Below are 22,345 nucleotides of genomic sequence, written 5' to 3' on the forward strand. Positions count from 1 at the left end.
TATATGAATCTGAAAGCACGGAATCGGATGGAAAGTGGCCATATTGCACTAGTGGATGGGGGCCTGAGAAAAGAAGGGCTTATAAAAGTGTATGCATTACATGCATGATGTGTATAGAAATAAATCTGTCAGTTGTTTTGTTTTGGTATGAAACCACAGTGCTTGCCACACAATACCACTCTTGATACAGATTGAGACCTTAATTTGGTAGCTGTTTCCAAACTGTATCTTTTCCCTGTAAAACTCAAAATCTCAGCTTGCTGAGGAACAAAGCCATAGAAAATGCTTGCCAAAGAGCATCTGGCATCTTTCTCCCTGATCCCCTATTATCCCTCTGCACTGCAGGTCTCACTGCAAGCTGCAACTGGGATGAGCATATAATCATATTAGGGCATAACTGACAAATCCACTAGTGGAATTTCTGCAGTTACCTCCTATAGCACATTTACATAGAATAAGGAGTTACATTGTCAGCCCCAAGTTACTCCTCTGTCACACAAAATGAAGAGTGTAAAATCTCCTTGGCAGGGATTCATGCTGCTGGCAAATCCTAGCAGTGTGTGTGCAAATCCCACTTTGTCCAGACTCATTGTCAGAGCCGTACACTGATGAATAAATGATTATGGAACTCAAGGGTGGCGTTATCCCCTCTCATGTTGCCCGCAGTTTCCAAGTTGCATGAATCCCAGGGCCAATGGGATCAGCATAAACAAGCCAGTGATTGGTTGCCGGTGTTGCCAGGCCCAATCGGTGTGCAGCCCTTGGGTTGGCAGGCTGAGGCTGAGCACCCCGGGCTCCAGGCTCTGCAGCAGAGCCGCTGCTAGGAGTCAGGGATGACTTCTTCTCAGCCCAGGATGTGGCTTCTTGGTGACGTCACTCACAGATGTTTCTCGGGGCCACGCCCCCACGTGGGACTGGAGCGCACCCTCACATTCTAGTGCAATATACTAGCGGCAGGCAGGAGGGAGGGAACACCAGGCACCTCTACTGCTGCTGCTGCCACACTCATCACACCATGTAGGGCACAATACAATAAACACTTTATTACTCTTATTATTTCCCTGTCTCTCCCATAAGAGGATCTGTCAGCAGCTGTCAATGTCAGGAGCCCTCTTCTCTGCCCTGGACGCAGATGGAATTTATTTTTCTATGCAAATTGGGCGTGATCGTCTCTATGGGGCCAGCGAAGCCGGGTGTCAGTTAGTAGAAACTGTGTAACACCGGGGGGCACATCTATGCTCCGTCCATTGGATGCAGAAGGGAATACTGCCCACGCCAGCATCACTGTGCCGCCACTGAGCGCCCGGGAGGAGGAGGAGATGAAGATGTCCGCAGCCGCCTATGTGGACCACTTTGCGGCAGAGTGCCTTGTGTCCATGTCCAGCCGTGCCATCGTCCACAGCGCGGTGCCCCGGAGTGACGCCCCGGCCGTGGCTGCAGCCCCCGCTCCGCTGCTGCTGGCCGAGGACAAGGTTGTGAGCCGGGAGAACGCGTCCCTCTTCGTGGTGGCCCGGATCCTGGCTGACCTCAACCAGCAGGTCCCCGGCACGGCCGCTGCGGCGGAGAGGCAGGGGAGCCCGGCGCCAGCTGGGGACCAGCCCGGGGACAGTGTGGCTGCCGCAGCCGGCAAGCGTGGGGACAGAGCGGCCACACCTCCCCGCCTCCAGCCGGAGCCCAGCCTCAGACAAAGAGCCAGGCGTGGGAAAAGCAGAGCTGACCCCGAGTCACCCCTGAAGAAGCACAAGTGCCCGTACTCCGGCTGCGAGAAGGTGTACGGCAAGTCCTCGCACCTGAAGGCGCACCTCAGGACGCACACAGGTCAGTGGCCGCTCACACCCCGCCACCGCCTCTGGCGGCGCTACTGTCAGGACCGGGCTGCTGGGGTATATGGGGCAGCTCACACCCCACCCACCCTCTGTTGCTGTGCAGGTGCCGGGCTATGCAGCATGGGGGACTGTACACACATGGCGGGGCGATGGGGTCAGGGCGCTGCAGGCTCCCCGGGGAGTGACGGGTGCAACAGCGGAGGGGTAGTAGCAGCCGGGCACTGTGTGTGTGTGTGACGGGTGTCAGGGCGGCCCGGGCAGCGTGTCACTGTGGGCACACACCTCCCTGCGGCGTGGATGATGGGTGGGCGTGCGGCTGCTGCATGCGGCGCTGTGTACATGCGGGCTGGAAGCAGCTGGGTCCCTGTATGTCTGGGACACGTATGTGTGTGTGTACATGGAGCCCCGGCTGCCACCTCCTCTCTCCCGTCCCGGGCCGCTCGCATCACGCTCTGTGCTGGGAAGCAGCGGAAGGTGAGCTGAGGTAACGGCTGGGAGAGGCCAGAGCGAGCGGCGCTGACAGGCGGCTGCGGGACTGGCCGCCACCTCGCATGACCTCTGGAATGGCGCAGATGCTGCTGCTCAGCTGCTGTCAGGACGGCGGCGCTACACCCGGTGCGGCCGGGCACAGTGACAGTGAGAAGGCACGGGCGGGGGAACACGGACACCTTACATAAAATGATATAATAGTAGTATTCCTGTGGGGCTCTTTGTTATAAGGGACACACCCCTCAGTGCGCCACGCCCACCGTGACACGCCCCCTTCCACGCGCTTTCTACACTCTCCCCCTCCCCCCCATTCACACGACCTCGCCCTGTGCAGGGCAGCCCACTCTTCTGGCCAGCAACAGACATCACCAACGGATCCCAGACTGCTCTGTGTCTGAGAGCTGGGCAGCGGGGGTTGGCGGGGACAGTGGGCAGGTAGAAGCCCGGGGAATGTGGCAGATGCCATGACTGTATAACACTTCGCAGACGTCTGATCTGTGGATGCGTCTAACATGTTGTCATAGCTGCGCCGTGCCCACCATATGGGTGGCCCAGTAAAGCTATGAGAGCTTCCCCAACCCTCCTTCATCATGGGGTAATTCCAGTATATTATATGTATAGCTATGTATCAGGTGTATCCACGGGTGGTTTGCATGTGTTACTCATTTCAGCATTAAGGTGTGTAAAGGTGGGTACACTGCAGCAGTGGTGGCGGCCACTTGCTAGCGATGTCTTCTGTTGGTCCTGCATTAAGGCCCACGGAGGATGTTGCTGATGGCGCGTGGGAGCGCACATCACTAGTGTCATAGTGAGTACACACTAGACAGTGTGTCTGATACGATCAGGCAACACATATCATCTAGTGCAGGTATTTGCAACCTGTGTCCTCAAGGCACACTAACAGTGCAGGTTTTAGTGATATCCATGCTTACGCACAGGTTGACTCATACCCCTTTTCCACTAGCTCAAAAAACACGGGTAAATGCACGGGGGCGCGCCTTTACCCATGTTTTTTGCAAGTGGAAAAGGGTAAACCCGTCAAGTGACCCGTGAATCCTACCCGGCTATCTACCTGGGTAGGACACGGGAACGATCCGGGTAGGGTTGTAGTGTAGATGCGACACGGCTCCCGTTTACACTTTATGGAAGGGCGGCGCTGGGAGATCATGTGATCTCCCTGCCGCGTCACTAGAAGCGTCACCAATCCGGCATATGCCGGGTTGTGACTGCTGATGGGAACGGGGCTGAGCACGGGTCGCAGCAGGGGGCAGCTCCCGTGTCAGGCTCCCGGCTGCGACCCGTGCTCGTAGGTGGAAAAAGGGGTATTAATTAGTGCCTCAGTTACTTTCAGTTAACTATCTGTGCTGAAGCCTGGTTATCACTAAAACCTGCACTGTCATACCCCTTTTACTCTGGCAGCATATAACACGAGTTATTGCACATGAACGTGCATAACCCGTGTTGCTGCTAGGTGTAAAAAAAAAGGGCAGAGTTGGAATAATCCGGGTCGAGTGACCCAGTATTCCAACTTGGGTAACACGTGTTCAACCCGGCAAACTGTTCAGTGTAAACGGGAGTCGGATCGCGCGACCCGACTTCCCGTTTGCACTATGTGTGGGCACGGTGGGAGGCGCTTGGAGATCATGTGATTTCCAAGCGCCACCCCTGTCGCGTCCCCGGCAACATCACCAACCCGGCAATATGCCGGCTTCGTAAGTGCAGTGTGAAAGGGGGCTGATGCGGGTCGCAGACGGGTAGCACCCGTGTCAGGCTCCCGGCTGCGACCTGCTATTTGGGTGTAAAAGCGGTATTAGTGTGCCTTGAGGACCGAAGTTGGGAATTCTGGATCTAGTGGGTACCCAGCTTAACATTGATTTGATGGTGGTCACATTCTTAAACAAGAGATTCATATATCAGGGGGAGATGTACTAAACAGTGGAGAAGTGAGCCAGTGGAGAAGTTGCCCAGGGCAACCAATCAGCTGCTCTGTGTAATTTGAAAGTATGCAAATTATGTTACATCAATGCTGATTGGGTGCCATGGACACTTTCTCCACTGGCTCCTCTACTCTTCTCACTGCATCTCCCCATGAGGGGTCCTTTTTCTAATAGGCCCTACACAGTGGCCGACATCACTCAAAGATATGAACGATCTCGTTCATTAATGAACGAGATACCGTTCATATCTTTGAGTGTAGAGGCACCAGCAATGAACAATGCACGGTCCCGCGCTTGTTCATCGCTGGTGCCCCGTCGCTTGTGCATGCAGGCCAATATGGACGATCTCGTCCATATTTGCCTGCACTGCTACGGAGCCGGGTGACGGGGGGAGTGAAGAAACCTCACTCCCCCCGTCACTGCCAACCTGCCGCCGGCTCGGCCGTATCCGCCGTCGGGCAGCTCGGAGGCGGATCGGCCAATGTGTAAGGCCCTAAAGCCTTGGAGAAAATAAAGTGGACAGAGATAAAGTATCAGCCAGTCCTAACTGCCATGTTACAGGGTGTGTTTGAAAAATGACAGGAGCTGGTTGGTTGATAGATTATCTCTCCACTTTGTCACTCTCCAAGTGTTAGCACATAAACCCCATAATATTTATTCCACTTTTTGTTAATCATCAATTAAATAAATTGGGGCTCATTTATCAATGTGTTTTAGCGATTTAAAACTAATTGCTTATGATAAATGGTGCTCCAGCCAATCGGCTACCAACAGTCATTTTTTAAACACATGACAGGAGTTGATTGGCTGGAGCACCATTTATTATATGCAACAAGTTTTAAATAGCTAAAACGAGCCGATAAATGGACCTCACCCCATAGTTAGTGAATGGTCTGTAAGATATCTGGGCACACTGTAAACTGGGGGCAATGCATGAAGAATAAAGTAGAGTGAAAAGTGGAGTTGTGCATTCAATAGGAACAGTTCTAGAATGATAAAATAATTTTTACTTCACTTGCATAAATGTCCCCCACTGTGCCCATAGAAGAGACTCAGGAATAAAGCTACCTCCCCACATGTATAGGGTCTGTATTGGAATAATAAGGTCTGTGTGCCACACCCCTCTGCTTTACAGTAGTATGCAAACTCTGAACCAGTTCTAGTATAAATATGCATTTTCATGAGCCCTTTTACAGACAACCAAACCAAGTGATAATACTTGCTGCTACTTAATACCTGGACAGTCATTGGTCACACAAGCCAGAGTCTGACAAAAACAGCCTTGTGCTTTCCGCTCTGCAGCAGGTGCAGCAATATTGTAGGAACCTTCTGTTTCATTCCCATGAATCCATCTTTGATGTTGACGGTGCACTCTGCAACAGTCTATGCCATGGGTTTTCAACCTGTGGCCCTGCAGCTGGAGGGCCGCAGGTTGAAGTCCCATCCTCTATGCATTATACTATTGGTACATAGTATTGTACAACACACCTTAGAATACAAAACTATCACAGAAAGCAATACGTATTTGTATTTTTTAGTTTTGATGATTTTAATGTTTTAATGAAGCTGGTTGATACGGATTGTACGAAGTGCTCATGTTTTACAGCAATAAACTTCTGAAGGGTCTGTTCTAATAGCTGAGCTGGTCGCTTTCTCATGACGGGTTTACAGCATTGTTATTCAAACATGTGTCCCGAATCTGGGTGCTGTGGAACTACACATCCCTGCATGCCCCGCCACAGTTTTCTTATTAGGTTAAACTGTGGTATGGCATGCTGGTATTTGTAGTTCCACAGCAGTTGGAGGGCCGCATGTTGAATACCCTGCTGTACAGTGTTACTTACAAAAGATTAATTATCTTGCCTGTATTATTAAACAGACTCCCTTTTATGAATTAATGGATTTGGATTTGGTATGGTTTCAGTAGGCTCTAACTGTACTTAATGAACCTTTTTTTTTTTTTAAATGTTTTAAATGTGGCTGTGTCTGACTGAGTGTAACTTGTAGCAGAGTATCTAGAAATCATTTTACTGAAAGAAAAGTGTCCACTCGTGTATCTGCATCGTCACACAGCAGGTGATCTACTTTTTGTTCCTTGGAACAAGGAGACAAGAAGTTATAGGATGCAAATCAAGTGAGGTACTTTGCACCATTGTCAGAGACATTGGGGTTAATTCATATTCAGATCATTTACTCTGACATGCGATAGTCCGCCCAGCATGTCAGGCCCAATCCCCCCACGCACCCTTCCCCTTGCACATGTGCAAAAGCATTGTTGCTTTTGTACCAGGCGAGTAGCTCCCTGCCAGCACAGGGTCGTGTCGGCTGCGTGTGACGCCACGCAACCGCTGCGGCTTGCCACCCCCTCAACGATCTGGACACACCTTCGTTGTCTGGACCGCGCCCCACCAATGACGCTCTAACGCCGTTGGCATGCCCCCTACCGCCCCACAACCGCCTCTGTCTGTCAATCAGGCAGAGGTTATCGCAGCCCAGAAATGCTGTTAGCATCTCACTGGGCTCCCGGGGTGTCTACAAGTTAGCCTTGGTGTGATAGGATTTCATTCTGAATTTGGTAAGTACAGGGACGTAGATCAATGTATCTTTTTATGACAGTCATCATGTAAAATGTGGGATCCGGTCTGAAGATCGACAGTGTCTAGGTCGACAATGTTTAGGTCGACCACTATAGGTCGACAGTCACTAGGTCGACATGGATGGAATGTCGACAGGGTTTCTAGGTCGACATGTGCTAGGTCGACAGGTCTAAAGGTCGACATGAGTTTTTCAATTTTTTTATTTTTATTTTTTGGATTTTTTCATACTTAACGATCCACGTGGACTACGATTGGAACGGTAAAGTGTGCCGAGCGAAGCGAAGGCACCATGCCCGAAGCATGGCGAGCGAACGCGGTGCACTAATTTGGGATCCCGGTCACTTTACGAAGAAAACGACACACCAAAAAAAAATCCTCATGTCGACCTTTACACCTGTCGACCTAGCACATGTCGACCTAGAAACCCTGTCGACCTTGCATCCATGTCGACCTATAGTGGTTGACCTAAACATTGTCGACCTAGATACTGTCGATAAAACGAACCACACCCGTAAAATGTGCCTAGGGAAGTCAGCCTCCATTACCTGAGTATGGAGACCTCACACAGAGTCTGGGCTCACACTTATGTGTAACCACAGTTATGGGAACATTAGTTTGGTCTGTTCTGTTTCTAAAAGCCACTAAAGTTTAAAGCCTGATGCGCAGAAGAAATTTGTAATGTTAAAAAAATAAGGCCATGTTGTTCTGAATATATCTTGGCAATTAACTCCAGTAGTAGCTGCAGGCCCCACTGACAGTGTAATGGTTCAAGTGCCACCACCATTCTCAAATTACTCGTTTCTAATATAGTCAAAACTAACCAGAACAGGACTGCACATTGTTAGTCATATCTACACCATTATGTTCTGTTTGTGAAATTCCAATTCCCAGACTACGCAATAATAAACAGGAGTACAGTACAGTAGGACTATGTAGTTCCAATACATTAATAACAAGGAAAACAAGTCTTTGTAAAAAGATTTATCTTGTAGAATGAAGATGCTTGGGCTATGTGAAGTCAGAGTATTTTCTTCAGAATGACTTCCTACATGAAAAGTGTTTTGTTTTACTAAACCTTGAATTTGGCAAAGAGGAAAGGGTGTTTTGTTTGTTTTTAAGCCAAATAGTATGCAATATAGAAAAAAATGAAGATTACAATGTATTTGGCTACAGGAAAAGTATAGAAACTCTAGGAAGTCAAAAATAAACTTGGATACTGAATATATTTGACATGTGGCTTTTGTTCTGTTTTTAGAATTAAACCATATGTTTTTCTTTTTTCCCAATTGTACACCAGCTGTTTTGGAAAAGTGAAAAAGTCTCCCGAAGCCAAAGAAACTTTTTTTCACGTTCCAAATTTAGATACATTTGTTAAACATAAACTTTGAAAGTAGTGTAGGTTGTTTCTTTCTTTATTTATCTTTTTCAACTTTTTTTTTTTGTCAGCTTGCTGGAATCACATGACTTTCTAGTAAAGAATCTTGTATTGTTAGGATACAATGTAGGTCACTTGAGTGCAGGACTGAATGTAGACATACATCCTGCTCTGCAGACTCAGCAAGTCCCTCTGAGCCTCTATTAGGAGAACAAGCATAACAAGTTCAATGTCCTCCTTATACTAGCTTGAAATGGAAAAGTGAATTCACGCATTTGGTGCTGCAGAACTTAGCAGACAAACATTTGATAGGAGGGCAGCAGTGCAGAAATGTAAAGTAAAGCTGTCTACACATCAGGAGATTATCTTTCCAACCGGCCAACTAGCTGATTGGGAAGAAATACTGGCAATGTGTACGAGCAAACGACAATTGCAGATTGCTGCTAAATGCTGAAAAACGGGTGAAATGGTTATTCAGACAAGTTTGTTACATCAAATAGATTTACCCACCCTTTTTTGTTCTGGGGTTTGGGATCTAACGGCTGATTGGCATTTGTTCCCATACATTTCCAGATTTTCGTTTTGGTTGGAAAGATAATCTTTAGGTTTGTGGCCGGCCTAACCTCATTACACGAAGCCAGATAGATGCCTCTGGTATTGTAAAGGGGGGTACACACGTAGAGATGTGTGCTGAGCGATCTAGCACAAACCGCTCAGCACACATCTCTTCCCCTGCTCAGCACACAGCGTGATATGTGCGGAGGGGGGAGGGGGGGAATTAGTGCAGCTCGCTCACTTCACACAGCGGTGAAGTGAGCAACCGGCGGTAGCAACGCATGGGGCTGCACATCGCTTTCGCTATTGGGCATACACATGGAGAGATCCGTGCTTAATTTCTAAGCAATCTAGTCAGATTGCTTAGAAAAGCACGAAACTCTCCATGTGTACCCCCCTTAAGTGTTACATCAGAAAGCCATAAAATTGTAATTAATATACAGTCGAACCTGGATAAGTGGGGAACCTCTATTACTGGGACTAATTGTGAGGTCCTGTCAGTTTTGCACCTAAATACCTCTGTTAGTGAGACTGTCATACCTCTTTAGCTGAGACGATTTTTTCTCGATTATTAGGAATAATCACCTCTATAACTGATACGATTGCTGTAAGGACCTCCTGAGATTAGTGGAGTTCATTAACCTCTATAAACGACCGCCTTTAGAACCTCTGTAAGCAGGATTAGTACAGGTTTTGACACCCCACTAAAGTACCCTGTATCTGGACTTATAGGGGTATTCCGTTTGAACCTGTATAAGCGAGAACCTCTGTGAGACAAACACTCCTTGAACCTGGATAAGTGAGAAACCAGATAAGTGAGATACTTCTTTAAGTGAAACTAAACGTGCCATCCCTTGAGATCCCACTCAACCAGGTTTGACTGTATTAAATTCAGTAGCTTTTATATATAAAACCTACCTTTTGTTAGTACACTTATGGGCCCTACACATTGGCCGAGCTGCCCGACGGCGGATACGGACGACCCGGCGGCAGGGGGGCAGTGACGGGGGGGAGTGAAGTTTCTTCACTCCCCCCGTCACACGGCTCAGTAGCAGTGCAGGCAAATATGGACGAGATCGTCCATATTGGCCTGCATGTAAAGCCGACGGGGCACCAGCGATGAACGCGTGCGGGGCCACGCATCGTTCATCGCTGGTGCCTCCACACTCAAAGATATGAATGGTATCTCGTTCATTAATGAACGAGATCGTTCATATCTTTGAGTGATGTCGGCCAGTGTGTAGGGCCTATTAGAGAAACACACCTAGTAACAAATCCTTCCATTCTACAAACAAAACAAAAAAATGTAGAATACAAGAGACACTAACATGCCAAGTAGTTTAGTAACGTGACATTTACAGTGACTTTATCTTTATTGTATTTTGTGTAAAGGACTTCATACACGGCACAATTATGTGAGGGAAAACATACACAAAAATGTCACAATTGCATATGTACAGGTAATTCCAAAAGTTAAAAGTGGACAGTTATATTATTATTAGGCCCTGGTTTTTTAGGAGCTAAGAAACTAAAATTAGGTTCTTTCAATCCATGTTTTAGTAGGATTTAAAAATTTCAGTTTAGGAAATGTATACATTGTATGAAAATAAAACAAAATCACACAGCATATGTTTGAAACACTGTGCCTTTGTTACAGATGTATCCTACGTTTGTTCCCGTGATGCGTACGCATTGCTGGAGTACTGTGCTGTGGGAGGCTGTAATCCATTCGCAGCCGTGGCTTTCCTACAGAAGCGAATGGATCACACGTGCATGTATAAGCTCGCTCGCACCTGCTATGCAGCAAGGCTGTAACAGGACACATCTGTATATATGAATTACATCAGGGGCAGAGCCACACCTTTGTGGGCCCCATAGCAGCATTTGAAGGGACCTCCGTCCCAATGCTTCTGGAGAGACACTTCTCTGCTGCAGTTGTTACTTTTATGCCCTAGAATAGTGCGCTAGTTTATTTTCTGAACCATAGCAGAGCCTTATTTAATGTTATGCCCCATAGTAGTGCCCTAGTTTTTTATTAATCATGTTAGTGCTTAAGTTTACCCTATGTCACATTTCAGAGCTGCCAGTACACATTATGCCGCACAGTACCCCCAATTTAAATTCTGATATATATTGCTCCCTGTTCATATTGTGCCTCATTATAGTGCCCCAGTTTATATTATACAATATTAAAATGCCCTCCAGTTAATTTTATACCACCCTACAATGAACAAGTCCAGGGGCATACCTAGATATATTGCACGCACCAAGGAAATAGTTTGAAAGGAACCCTACATACCACCCAATTGCGCAAAATGTATATAACACATGTAACAGTGACAGGGAAGGTGGGCCCCTCTCAGCTCTGGGCCCCATAGCAGCTGCACTGCCTGCACCTATGGTAACGACACCCTTGAATTACATATGAAAACTACTTATTCCACACATTTCCACAGTTAATTTATGTAATTTCAACTTATATAACAGAATTAGATCTTTATAGGTTCTATCAGTCAAAATAGGTCATTTTAGGTACTAACACCCAGATTAGATCATTTTAGGCCCTGTAGAAATTGGTTGCTGGAAGGAGCTAACAGAGTTTGAAAAGGGAATCATCGTAGGTTGCGCAGATATACAGAAAATTGGGTGACCCGGATGGACTGGCCAGCTCAAAGTCCATATCATAACCCCATTGAGAACTTCTGTGACGAATTAGAGCGATGGGTGCATTCTACACAAAATGTGACCTTCTTTAGTGTTACAGTTGGTCAGTGTACTTAAGGTGAAATGGAAAAATATACCACCTGCTGTTGTGCAGGAACTTGTGGACAGTGTGCCAAGAAGGGTGGCTGCAGTAATCACTGCATGTGGTGGACCTACAAAGTACTGACGTCAGTAAAATCTTGTTTATTTGCTGTCCGTGTCCAGTCACCTTTGTCTACATAGTATATGATTAGCTATTTATTTTATTATTTACTATATGTGGTAGTCTTACTGCTAGGCTGATTTTTAAATGGGAAAATGCACTCCTGCCCTTTTATTGGTCCCTGCTGAAACAGCATGCCCGGTGTCGTGCTGCTGTCGCATGAATAGATGTCGTGCGCATGGCTTCTATTCATATTAGAGTGCTTGGGTGAAGCCTAGCACCTCCGTAAGCGCTGGGCACACCCCTGTTAGTGATGATGTCATATGGGCATGCTCCCATTAGTGACGCTGATAGGGCCGCACCCATCCCCAATAGTTATGCAGGTAGGGTCACGCCCCCCTCTCCGGTCGCGTCCCCCCCTCCTTTTGAACGGACACTTCAGCATCCTGCCCGCATCCTAGTGGGAACGCTGTATATGGTAGTGAAAATGTCTACACGAAAAAGGATTTAAATCACTGCCTAGTTGTGCCAGTCGGGTATATTCACTATAACACTATATAGGTGTAATAAATAATATAATCTATATTCAAAAATAGAAAGTAGTGTAAAGAACATTCTAGCGTTAAACTGGGTACACAGTGGCCGATATATTGTGGGCGCATCGGCGGGTATGTGAATGACTTATTTTACAGACATGTCGCGTCAGCCCTGCAGCACAGGCAATGGCTGATATATCTGCAAATATATCGACATTGCTGCAGAGGCCGCCGGTGACTGACATGTAAATGCCTGCCCAGTTGTGATGTCAGGCACAACACATCTGGCCGACGATTAGTGTGTATGCCAATCGTCAGATAGGTTGTCAGATCAGCTGGATGGCCAATTTGTCGTCCTATTGTTTACCCAGTTTGGCTTCTCTAATATTATGTAAAATATGTCAGCCTAGAGAACGCCAACCACACATACGTGTAACAACACTTATTGAATATGCATCTGGTGGTGCAGCAGTCAGTCAGTACTTTCTAGATAAGAAGTGTTCAAAACACAGAGGTTCAAAATCCTCATGTCCAGCTACCAGTGATACATGTGTGACATTAGTATTTTAACCACTTAGCTGGCATGGTCAGATTACATGCGACTGCGCCGCCCCACCGTGTCCCCAGGTATTTAAAAAGGAGATCCTTTCTGCATATGTGCATAATAATAAGATTTTACTCACCGGTAAATCTATTTCTCTGACGTCCTAAGTGGATGCTGGGGACTCCGTCAGGACCATGGGGAATAGCGGCTCCGCAGGAGACAGGGCACAAAAGTAAAAGCTTTAGGATCAGGTGGTGTGCACTGGCTCCTCCCCCTATGACCCTCCTCCAAGCCTCAGTTAGGTTTTTGTGCCCGGCCGAGAAGGGTGCAATCTAGGTGGCTCTCCTAAAGAGCTGCTTAGAGTAAAAGTTTTATTAGGTTTTTTATTTTCAGTGAGTCCTGCTGGCAACAGGCTCACTGCAACGAGGGACTTAGGGGAGAAGAAGTGAACTCACCTGCGTGCAGGATGGATTGGCTTCTTAGGCTACTGGACACTAGCTCCAGAGGGACGATCACAGGTACAGCCTGGATGGGTCACCGGAGCCGCGCCGCCGACCCCCTTGCAGATGCTGAAGAGAGAAGAGGTCCAGAAATCGGCGGCTGAAGACTTCTCAGTCTTCATGAGGTAGCACACAGCACTGCAGCTGTGCGCCATTGCTCTCAGCACACTTCACACCAACGGTCACTGAAGGTGCAGGGCGCTGGGGGGGGGCGCCCTGGGCAGCAATGAAAGTACCTATACTGGCTAAAAATACATCACATATAGCCTCTGGGGCCTATTCTCCTCAGCACACAGCGCCATTTTCCCTCACAGAACTGCTGGTGGGAAGGCTCCCAGGCTCTCCCCTGCACTGCACTACAGAAACAGGGTTAAAACAGAGAGGGGGGGCACTTATTTTGCGATATGATTATATATTAAGATGCTATAAGGGAAAACACTTATATAAAGGTTGTCCCTGTATAATTATAGCGTTTTGGTGTGTGCTGGCAAACTCTCCCTCTGTCTCCCCAAAGGGCTAGTGGGGTCCTGTCCTCTATCAGAGCATTCCCTGTGTGTGTGCTGTGTGTCGGTACGTTGTGTGTCGACATGTATGAGGACGATGTTGGTGAGGAGGCGGAGCAATTGCCTGTAATGGTGATGTCACTCTCTAGGGAGTCGACACCGGAATGGATGGCTTATTTAGGGAATTACGTGATAATGTCAACACGCTGCAAGGTCGGTTGACGACATGAGACGGCCGGCAAACAAATTAGTACCTGTCCAGGCGTCTCAAACACCGTCAGGGGCTTTAAAACGCCCATTTACCTCAGTCGGTCGACACAGACACGGACACTGACTCCAGTGTCGACGGTGAAGAAACAAACGTATTTTCCTTTAGGGCCACACGTTACATGTTAAGGGCAATGAAGGAGGTGTTACATATTTCTGATACTACAAGTACCACAAAAAAGGGTATTATGTGGGGTGTGAAAAAACTACCTGTAGTTTTTCCTGAATCAGATAAATTAAATGAAGTGTGATGATGCGTGGGTTTCCCCCGATAGAAAATTATTGGCGGTATACCTTTTCCCGCCAGAAGTTAGGGCGCGTTGGGAAACACCCCTTAAGGTGGATAAGGCGCTCACACGCTTATCACAAGTGGCGTTACCGTCTCCAGATACGGCCGCCCTCAAGGAGCCAGCTGATAGGAGGCTGGAAAATATCTTAAAAAGTATATACACACATACTGGTGTTATACTGCGACCAGCGATCGCCTCAGCCTGGATGTGCAGCGCTGGGGTGGCTTGGTCGGATTCCCTGACTGAAAATATTGATACCCTTGACAGGGACAGTATTTTATTGACTATAGAGCATTTAAAGGATGCATTTCTATATATGCGAGATGCACAGAGGGATATTTGCACTCTGGCATCAAGAGTAAGTGCGATGTCCATATCTGCCAGAAGATGTTTATGGACACGACAGTGGTCAGGTGATGCAGATTCCAAACGGCACATGGAAGTAGTGCCGTATAAAGGGGAGGAGTTATTTGGGGTCGGTCCATCGGACCTGGTGGCCACGGCAACAGCTGGAAAATCCACCTTTTTTTACCCCAAGTCACATCTCAGCAGAAAAAGACACCGTCTTTTCAGCCTCAGTCCTTTCGTCCCCATAAGGGCAAGCGGGCAAAAGGCCAGTCATATCTGCCCAGGGATAGAGGAAAGGGAAGAAGACTGCAGCAGGCAGCCCATTCCCAGGAACAGAAGCCCTCCACCGCTTCTACCAAGTCCTCAGCATGACGCTGGGGCCGTACAAGCGGACTCAGGTGCGGTGGGGGGTCGTCTCAAGAGTTTCAGCACGCAGTGGGCTCACTCGCAAGTGGACCCCTGGAGCCTACAAGTAGTATCCCAGGGGTACAGATTTGAAATTCGAGATGTCTCCCCCTCGCAGGTTCCTTAAGTCTGCTTTACCAACGTCTCCCTCCGACAGGGAGGCAGTATTGGAAACAATTCACAAGCTGTATTCCCAGCAGGTGATAATCAAAGTACCCTTCCTACAACAAGGAAAGGGGTATTATTCCACACTATATTGTGGTACTGAAGCCAGACGGCTCGGTGAGACCTATTCTAAATCTGAAATATTTGAACACTTACATACAAAGGTTCAAATCAAGATGGAGTCACTCAGAGCAGTGATAGCGAACCAGGAAGAAGGGGACTATATGGTGTCCCTGGACATCAGGGATGCTTACCTCCATGTCCAAATTTGCCCTTCTCACCAAGGGTACCTCAGGTTCGTGGTACAGAACTGTCACTATCAGTTTCAGACGCTGCCGTTTGGATTGTCCACGGCACCCCGGGTCTTTACCAAGGTAATGGCCGAAATGATGATTCTTCTTCAAAGAAAATGGACGATCTCCTGATAAGGGCAAGGTCCAGAGAACAGTTGGAGGTCGGAGTAGCACTATCTCAAGTAGTTCTACGACAGCACGGGTGGATTCTAAATATTCCAAAATCGCAGCTGTTTCCGACGACACGTCTGCTGTTCCTAGGGATGATTCTGGACACAGTCCAGAAAAGGGTGTTTCTCCCGGAGAAGAAAGCCAGGGAGTTATCCGAGCTAGTCAGGAACCTCCTAAAACCAGGAAAAGTGTCAGTGCATCATTGCACAAGGGTCCTGGGAAAAATGGTGGCTTCTTACGAAGCGATTCCATTCGGCAGATTTCACGCAAGAACTTTTCAGTGGGATCTGCTGGAAAAATGGTCCGGATCGCATCTTCAGATGCATCAGCGGATAACCCTGTCTCCAAGGACAAGGGTGTTTCTTCTGCGGTGGCTGCAGAGTGCTCATCTATTAAAGGGCCGCAGATTCGGCATTCAGGACTGGGTCCTGGTGACCACGGATGCCAGCCTGAGAGGCTGGGGAGCAGTCACACAGGGAAAAAAAATTCCGGGGAGTGTGATATAGTCTGGAGACTTCTCTCCACATAAATATACTGGAGCTAAGGGCAATTTACAATGCTCTAAGCTTAGCAAGACCTCTGCTTCAAGGTCAGCCGGTATTGATCCAGTGGGACAACATCACGGCAGTCGCCCACGTAAACAGACAGGGCGGCACAAGAAGCAGGAGGGCAATGGCAGAAACTGCAAGGATTCTTCGCTGGGCGGAAAATCATGTGATAACACTGTCAGCAGTGTTCATTCCGGGAGTGGACAACTGGGAAGCAGACTTCCTCAGCAGGCACGACCTCCACCCGGGAGAGTGGGGACTTCATCGGGAAGTCTTCCACATGATTGTGAACCGTTGGGAAAGACCAAAGGTGGACATGATGGCATCCCGCCTGAACAAAAAACTGGACAGGTATTGCGCCAGGTCAAGAGACCCTCAGGCAATAGCTGTGGACGTTCTGGTAACACCGTGGGTGTACCAGTCGGTGTATGTGTTCCCTCCTCTGCTTCTCATACCCAAGGTACTGAGAATTATAAGACGTAGAGGAGTAAGAACTATACTCGTGGCTCCGGATTGGCCAAGAAGGACTTGGTACCCGGAACTTCAAGAAATGCTCACAGAGGACTCATGGCCGCTGCCGCTAAGAAGGGACTTGCTTCAGCAAGTACCATGTCTGTTCCAAGACTTACGCGGCTGCGTTTGACGGCATGGCGGTGGAACGCTGGATCCTAAGGGAAAAAGGCATTCCGGAAGAGGTCATTCCTACCCTGGTCAAAGCCAGGAAGAAGGTGACCGCACAACATTATCACCACATGTGGCGAAAAATATGTTGCGTGGTGTGAGGCCAGGAAGGCCCCACGAAGAAATTTCAACTCGGTCGATTCCTGCATTTCCTGCAAACAGGAGTGTCTATGGGCCTCAAATTGGGGTCCATTAAGGTTCAAATTTCGGCCCTGTCAATTTTCTTCCAGAAAAAATTGGCTTCAGTTCCTGAAGTCCAGAAGTTTGTCAAGGGAGTACTGCATATACAACCCCCTTTTGTGCCTCCAGTGGCACTGTGGGATCTCAACGTAGTTCTGGGATTCCTCAAATCACATTGGTTTAAACCGCTCAAATCTGTGGATTTGAAATATCTCACATGGAAAGTGACCATGCTGTTGGCCCTGGCCTCGGCCAGGCGAGTGTCAGAATTGGCGGCTTTGTCTCACAAAGCCCATATCTGATTGTCCATTCGGACAGGGCAGAGCTGCGGACTCGTCCCCAGTTTCTCCCTAAGGTGGTGTCAGCGTTTCACCTGCACCAGCTTATTGTGGTACCTGCGGCTACTAGGGACTTGGAGGACTCCAAGTTGCTAGATGTTGTCAGGGCCCTGAAAATATAGGTATCCAGGACGGCTGGAGTCAGGAAAACTGACTTGCTGTTGTCCTGTAGGCACCCAAAAAACTGGGTGCTCTTGCTTCTAAGCAGACGATTGCTAGTTGGATGTGTAGTACAATTCAGCTTGCACATTCTGTGGCAGGCCTGCCACAGCCAAAATATGTAAATGCCCATTCCACAAGGAAGGTGGGCTCATCTTGGGCGGCTGCCCGAGGGGTCTCGGCTTTACAACTTTGCCGAGCTGCTACTTGGTCAGGGGCACACCCTGGCTGAGGAGGACCTGGAGTTCTCTCATTCGGTGCTGCAGAGTCATCCGCACTCTCCCGCCCGTTTGGGAGCTTTGGTATAATCCCCATGGTCCTGACGGAGTCCCCAGCATCCACTTAGGACGTCAGAGAAAATAAGAATTTACTTACCGATAATTCTATTTCTCGTAGTCCGTAGTGGATGCTGGGCGCCCATCCCAAGTGCGGATTGTCTGCAATACTTGTACATAGTTATTGTTACAAAAATCGGGTTATTATTGTTGTGAGCCATCTTTTCAGAGGCTCCGCTGTTATCATGCTGTTAACTGGGTTCAGATCACAGGTTGTACAGTGTGATTGGTGTGGCTGGTATGAGTCTTACCCGGAATTCAAAATCCTTCCTTATTGTGTACGCTCGTCCGGGCACAGTATCCTAACTGAGACTTGGAGGAGGGTCATAGGGGGAGGAGCCAGTGCACACCTCCTGATCCTAAAGCTTTTACTTTTGTGCCCTGTCTCCTGCGGAGCCGCTATTCCCCATGGTCCTGACGGAGTCCCCAGCATCCACTACGGACTACGAGAAATAGAATTATCGGTAAGTAAATTCTTATTTTCTCGTAGTCCGTAGTGGATGCTGGGAACTCCGAAAGGACCATGGGGAATAGCGGGCTCCGAAGGAGGCTGGGCACTCTAGAAAGATTTATGACTACCTGGTGTGCACTGGCTCCTCCCACTATGACCCTCCTCCAAGCCTCAGTTAGGACACTGTGCCCGGACGAGCTGACATAATAAGGAAGGATTTTGAATCCCGGGTAAGACTCGTGATACTATATCCAGTTTGACAGTATGAAAACAACTGAGCCTCTCAACAGATAGCTCAACAAAAACCCTTTAGTTAGCAATAACTATTTACAAGTATTGCAGACAATCCGCACTTGGGATGGGCGCCCAGCATCCACTACGGACTACGAGAAATAGATTTACCGGTGAGTAAAATCTTATTTTCTCTGACGTCCTAGTGGATGCTGGGAACTCCGAAAGGACCATGGGGATTATACCAAAGCTCCCAAACGGGCGGGAGAGTGCGGATGACTCTGCAGCACCGAATGAGAGAACTCAAGGTCCTCCTCAGCCAAGTTATCAAATTTGTAGAATTTTGCAAACGTGTTTGCCCCTGACCAAGTAACAGCTCGGCAAAGCTGTAAAGCCGAGACCCCTCGGGCAGCCGCCCAAGATGAGCCCACCTTCCCTGTGGAATGGGCTTTCACTGATTTAGGATGCGGCAGTCCAGCCGCAGAATGCGCCTGCTGAATCGTGACACAGATCCAGCGAGCGATAGTCTGCTTAGAAGCAGGAGCACCCAGCCTGTTGGGTGCATACAGGATAAATAGCGAGTCAATTTTCTTGACTCTAGCCGTCCTGGAAACATAATTTTTCAAGGCCCTGACTACGTCCAGTAACTTGGAATCCTCCAAGTCCCGAGTAGCCGCAGGCACCACAATAGGATGGTTCAAGTGAAAAACTGATACCACCTTAGGGAGAAACTGGGGACGAGTCCTCAATTCTGCCCTATCCATATGGAAAATCAGATAAGGACTTTTATATGACAAAGCCGCCAATTCTGATACACGCCTGGCCGAAGCCAAGGCCAATAACATGACCACTTTCCGCGTGAGATATTTTAGATCCACGGTTTTTAGTGGTTTAAACCAATGTGATTTTAAGAAACTCAACACCACGTTGAGATCCCAAGGTGCCACTGGAGGCACAACCGGGGGCTGAATATGCAGCACTCCTTTACAATGTCTGAACTTCAGGTACTGAAGCTAATTCTTTCTGGAAGAAAATCGACAGAGCCGAGATCTGTATCTTAATGGAGCCTAATTTTAGGCCCATAGACACTCCTGCTTGTAGGAAATGCAGAAATCGACCTAGTTGAAATTCCTCTGTTGGGGCCTTTTGTGGCCTCACACCAAGCAACATATTTCCGCCATATGCGGTTATAATGTTTTGCAGTTACATCTTTCCTGGCTTGAATCAGCGTAGGAATGACTTCCTCCGGAATGCCCTTTTCCTTTAGGATCCGGCGTTCAACCGCCATGCCATCAAAACGTAGCCGCGGTAAGTCTTGGAACAGACAGGGCCCCTGCTGCAGCAGGTCCTGTCTGAGCGGCAGAGGCCATGGGTCCTCTGATATAATTTCTTGAAGTTCTGGGTACCAGGCTCTTCTTGGCCAATCCGGAACCACGAGTATCGTTCTTACTCCTCGCCTTCTTATTATTCTCAGTACCTTTGGTATGAGAGGCAGAGGGGGGAACACATAAACCGACTGGTACACCCACGGTGTTACCAGAGCGTCCACAGCTATCGCCTGAAGGTCCCTTGACCTGGCGCAATATCTTTTATAGCTTTTTGTTGAGGCGGGACGCCTTCATGTCCACCTGTGGCCTTTCCCAATGGTGTACAATCCTTTGGAAGACTTCTGGATGAAGTCCCCACTCTCTCGGGTGGAAGTCGTGTCTGCTGAGAAGATCTGCTTCCCAGTTGTCCACTCCGGGAATGAACACTGCTGACAGTGCTAACACATGATTTTCCGCCCATCGGAGAATCCTTGTGGCTTCTGCCATCGCCATCCTGCTTCTTGTGCCGCCCTGTTGGTTTACATGGGCGACTGCCGTGATGTTGTCTGATTGGATCAGGACCGGCCGGTTTTGAAGCAGAGGCCTTGCCTGACTCAGGGCATTGTAAATGGCCCTCAGTTCCAGAATATTTATGTAGGGAAGTCACCTGACTTGACCAAAGTCCCTGGAAGCTTCTTCCCTGTGTGACTGCCCCCCAGCCTCAAAGGCTGGCATCCATGGTCACTAGGACCTAGTCCTGTATGTCGAACCTGCGGCCCTCTTGAAGATGGGCACTCTGCAGCCACTACAGTAGAGATACCCTGGTCCTTGGAGACAGGGTTATCAGCCGATGCATCTGAAGATGTGATCCGGACCACTTGTCTAACAGGTCCCCCTGAAGAGTTCTTGCATGGAACCTGCCGAATGGGATTGCTTCGTAGGAAGCTATCATTTTTCCCAGGACTCGCGTGCAATGATGCACCGATAACTGTTTTGGCTTCAGGACGTCTCTGACTAGAGATGACAGCTCCTTGGCTTTCTCCTCCGGGAGAAACACTTATTTCTGGTCTGTGTCCAGAACCATCCCCAGGAACAGTAGACGTGTCGTAGGAAACAGCTGTGTCTTTGGACTGTTTAGAATCCAACCGTGCTGTTGTAGCACTTTCCAAAATAGTGCTACCCCGACTAGCAACTGCTCCTTGGACCTCGCCCTTATAAGGAGATTGTCCAAGTACGGGATCATTAAAACCTCCCCTTTTTCGAAGGAGTATCATCATTCCGGCCATTACCTTGGTAACACCCCCGGTGCCATGTACAGTCCAAACGGCAGAGTCTGGACTTGGTAATGGTAATCCTGTACCACAAATCTGAGGTACTCCTGGCGAGGATAGTAAATGGGGACATGCAGGTAAGCATCCTTGATGTCCCGGGATACCATGTAATCCCCCTCGTCCAGGCTTGCAATAACCGCCCTGAGCGATTCCATCTTGAACTTGAATTTTTTTATGTATGTGTTCAAGGATTTTAAATATAAAAAAAAAAGGTCACACCGAACCATGCGGTTTCGGTACCCCAAACCGTGTGGAATAGTAACCCCGTCCTTGTTGAAGTAGGGGCACCTTAAGTATTACCTGCTGGGAATACAGCTTATTAATTGCCTCTAGCACAGCCTCCCTGCCTGAGGGAGTTGTCGGCAAGGCATATTTGAGGAAACGGCGGGGGGAAGACATCTCGAATTCCAGCTTGTACCCCTGAAATACTACTTGAATGAAACAGGGATCCACCTGTGAGCGAGCCCACTGGTCGCTGAAATTTTTGAGACGGCCCCCCACCGTACCTGGCTACACCTGTGGAGCCCCCGCGTCATGCTGTGGACTCAGAGGAAGCGAGAGAAGAATTATGATTCTGGGAACAGGCTGACTGGTGCAGCTTTTTCCCTCTTCCCTTGTCTCTGTACAGAAAGGAAGCGCCTTTGACCCGCTTGCTTTTCTGAAGCCGAAAGGACTGTACCCGATAATACAGTGCTTTCTTAGTCTGTGAGGAAAACTGAGGTAAAAATATTTCTTCCCAGCTGTTGCTGCGGATACGAGGTCGCAGAGACCATCCCCAAATAATTCCTCACCCTTATAAGGCAGAATCTCTATGCGCCTTTTAAAGTCAGCATCACCTGTCCAGTGACAGGTCTCTAATACCCTCCTGACAGAATGGACATTACATTCATTTTGGATGCCAGCCGGCAAAGTATCCCTCTGTGCATCCCTCATATATAAGACGACGTCTTTAATATGTTCTCATGTTAGCAAACTAGTATGTTTGACAGGGTCACCGACCACGCTGCAGCAGCACGCTCTGCAGGTTTCAGTCTAGTACCTGAGTGTGTAAATACAGACTTCAGGATAGCCTCCTGCTTTTTATCAACAGGTACCTTCAAAGTGGCCGTTCCTAAAA

General features: G+C 48.4%; 1 protein-coding gene across 1 annotated transcript in view; it reads left to right on the forward strand.

Annotated features, from left to right (window-relative positions):
- Positions 1-806: 806 nt before the first annotated feature.
- Positions 807-22,345, forward strand: part of KLF13 (KLF transcription factor 13) — a 111,059-nt gene continuing 89,520 nt past the window's right edge. Inside the window, exon 1 of the mRNA XM_063926249.1 lies at positions 807-1,818. Within this exon, the coding sequence (XP_063782319.1) occupies positions 1,236-1,818 (583 nt within the window). The 5' untranslated portion in view covers positions 807-1,235. The remainder of the gene's footprint in view (positions 1,819-22,345) is intronic.

The sequence above is a fragment of the Pseudophryne corroboree genome, chromosome 6, assembly GCF_028390025.1.
Source record: "Pseudophryne corroboree isolate aPseCor3 chromosome 6, aPseCor3.hap2, whole genome shotgun sequence".
Taxonomy (NCBI): Eukaryota; Metazoa; Chordata; class Amphibia; order Anura; family Myobatrachidae; genus Pseudophryne; species Pseudophryne corroboree.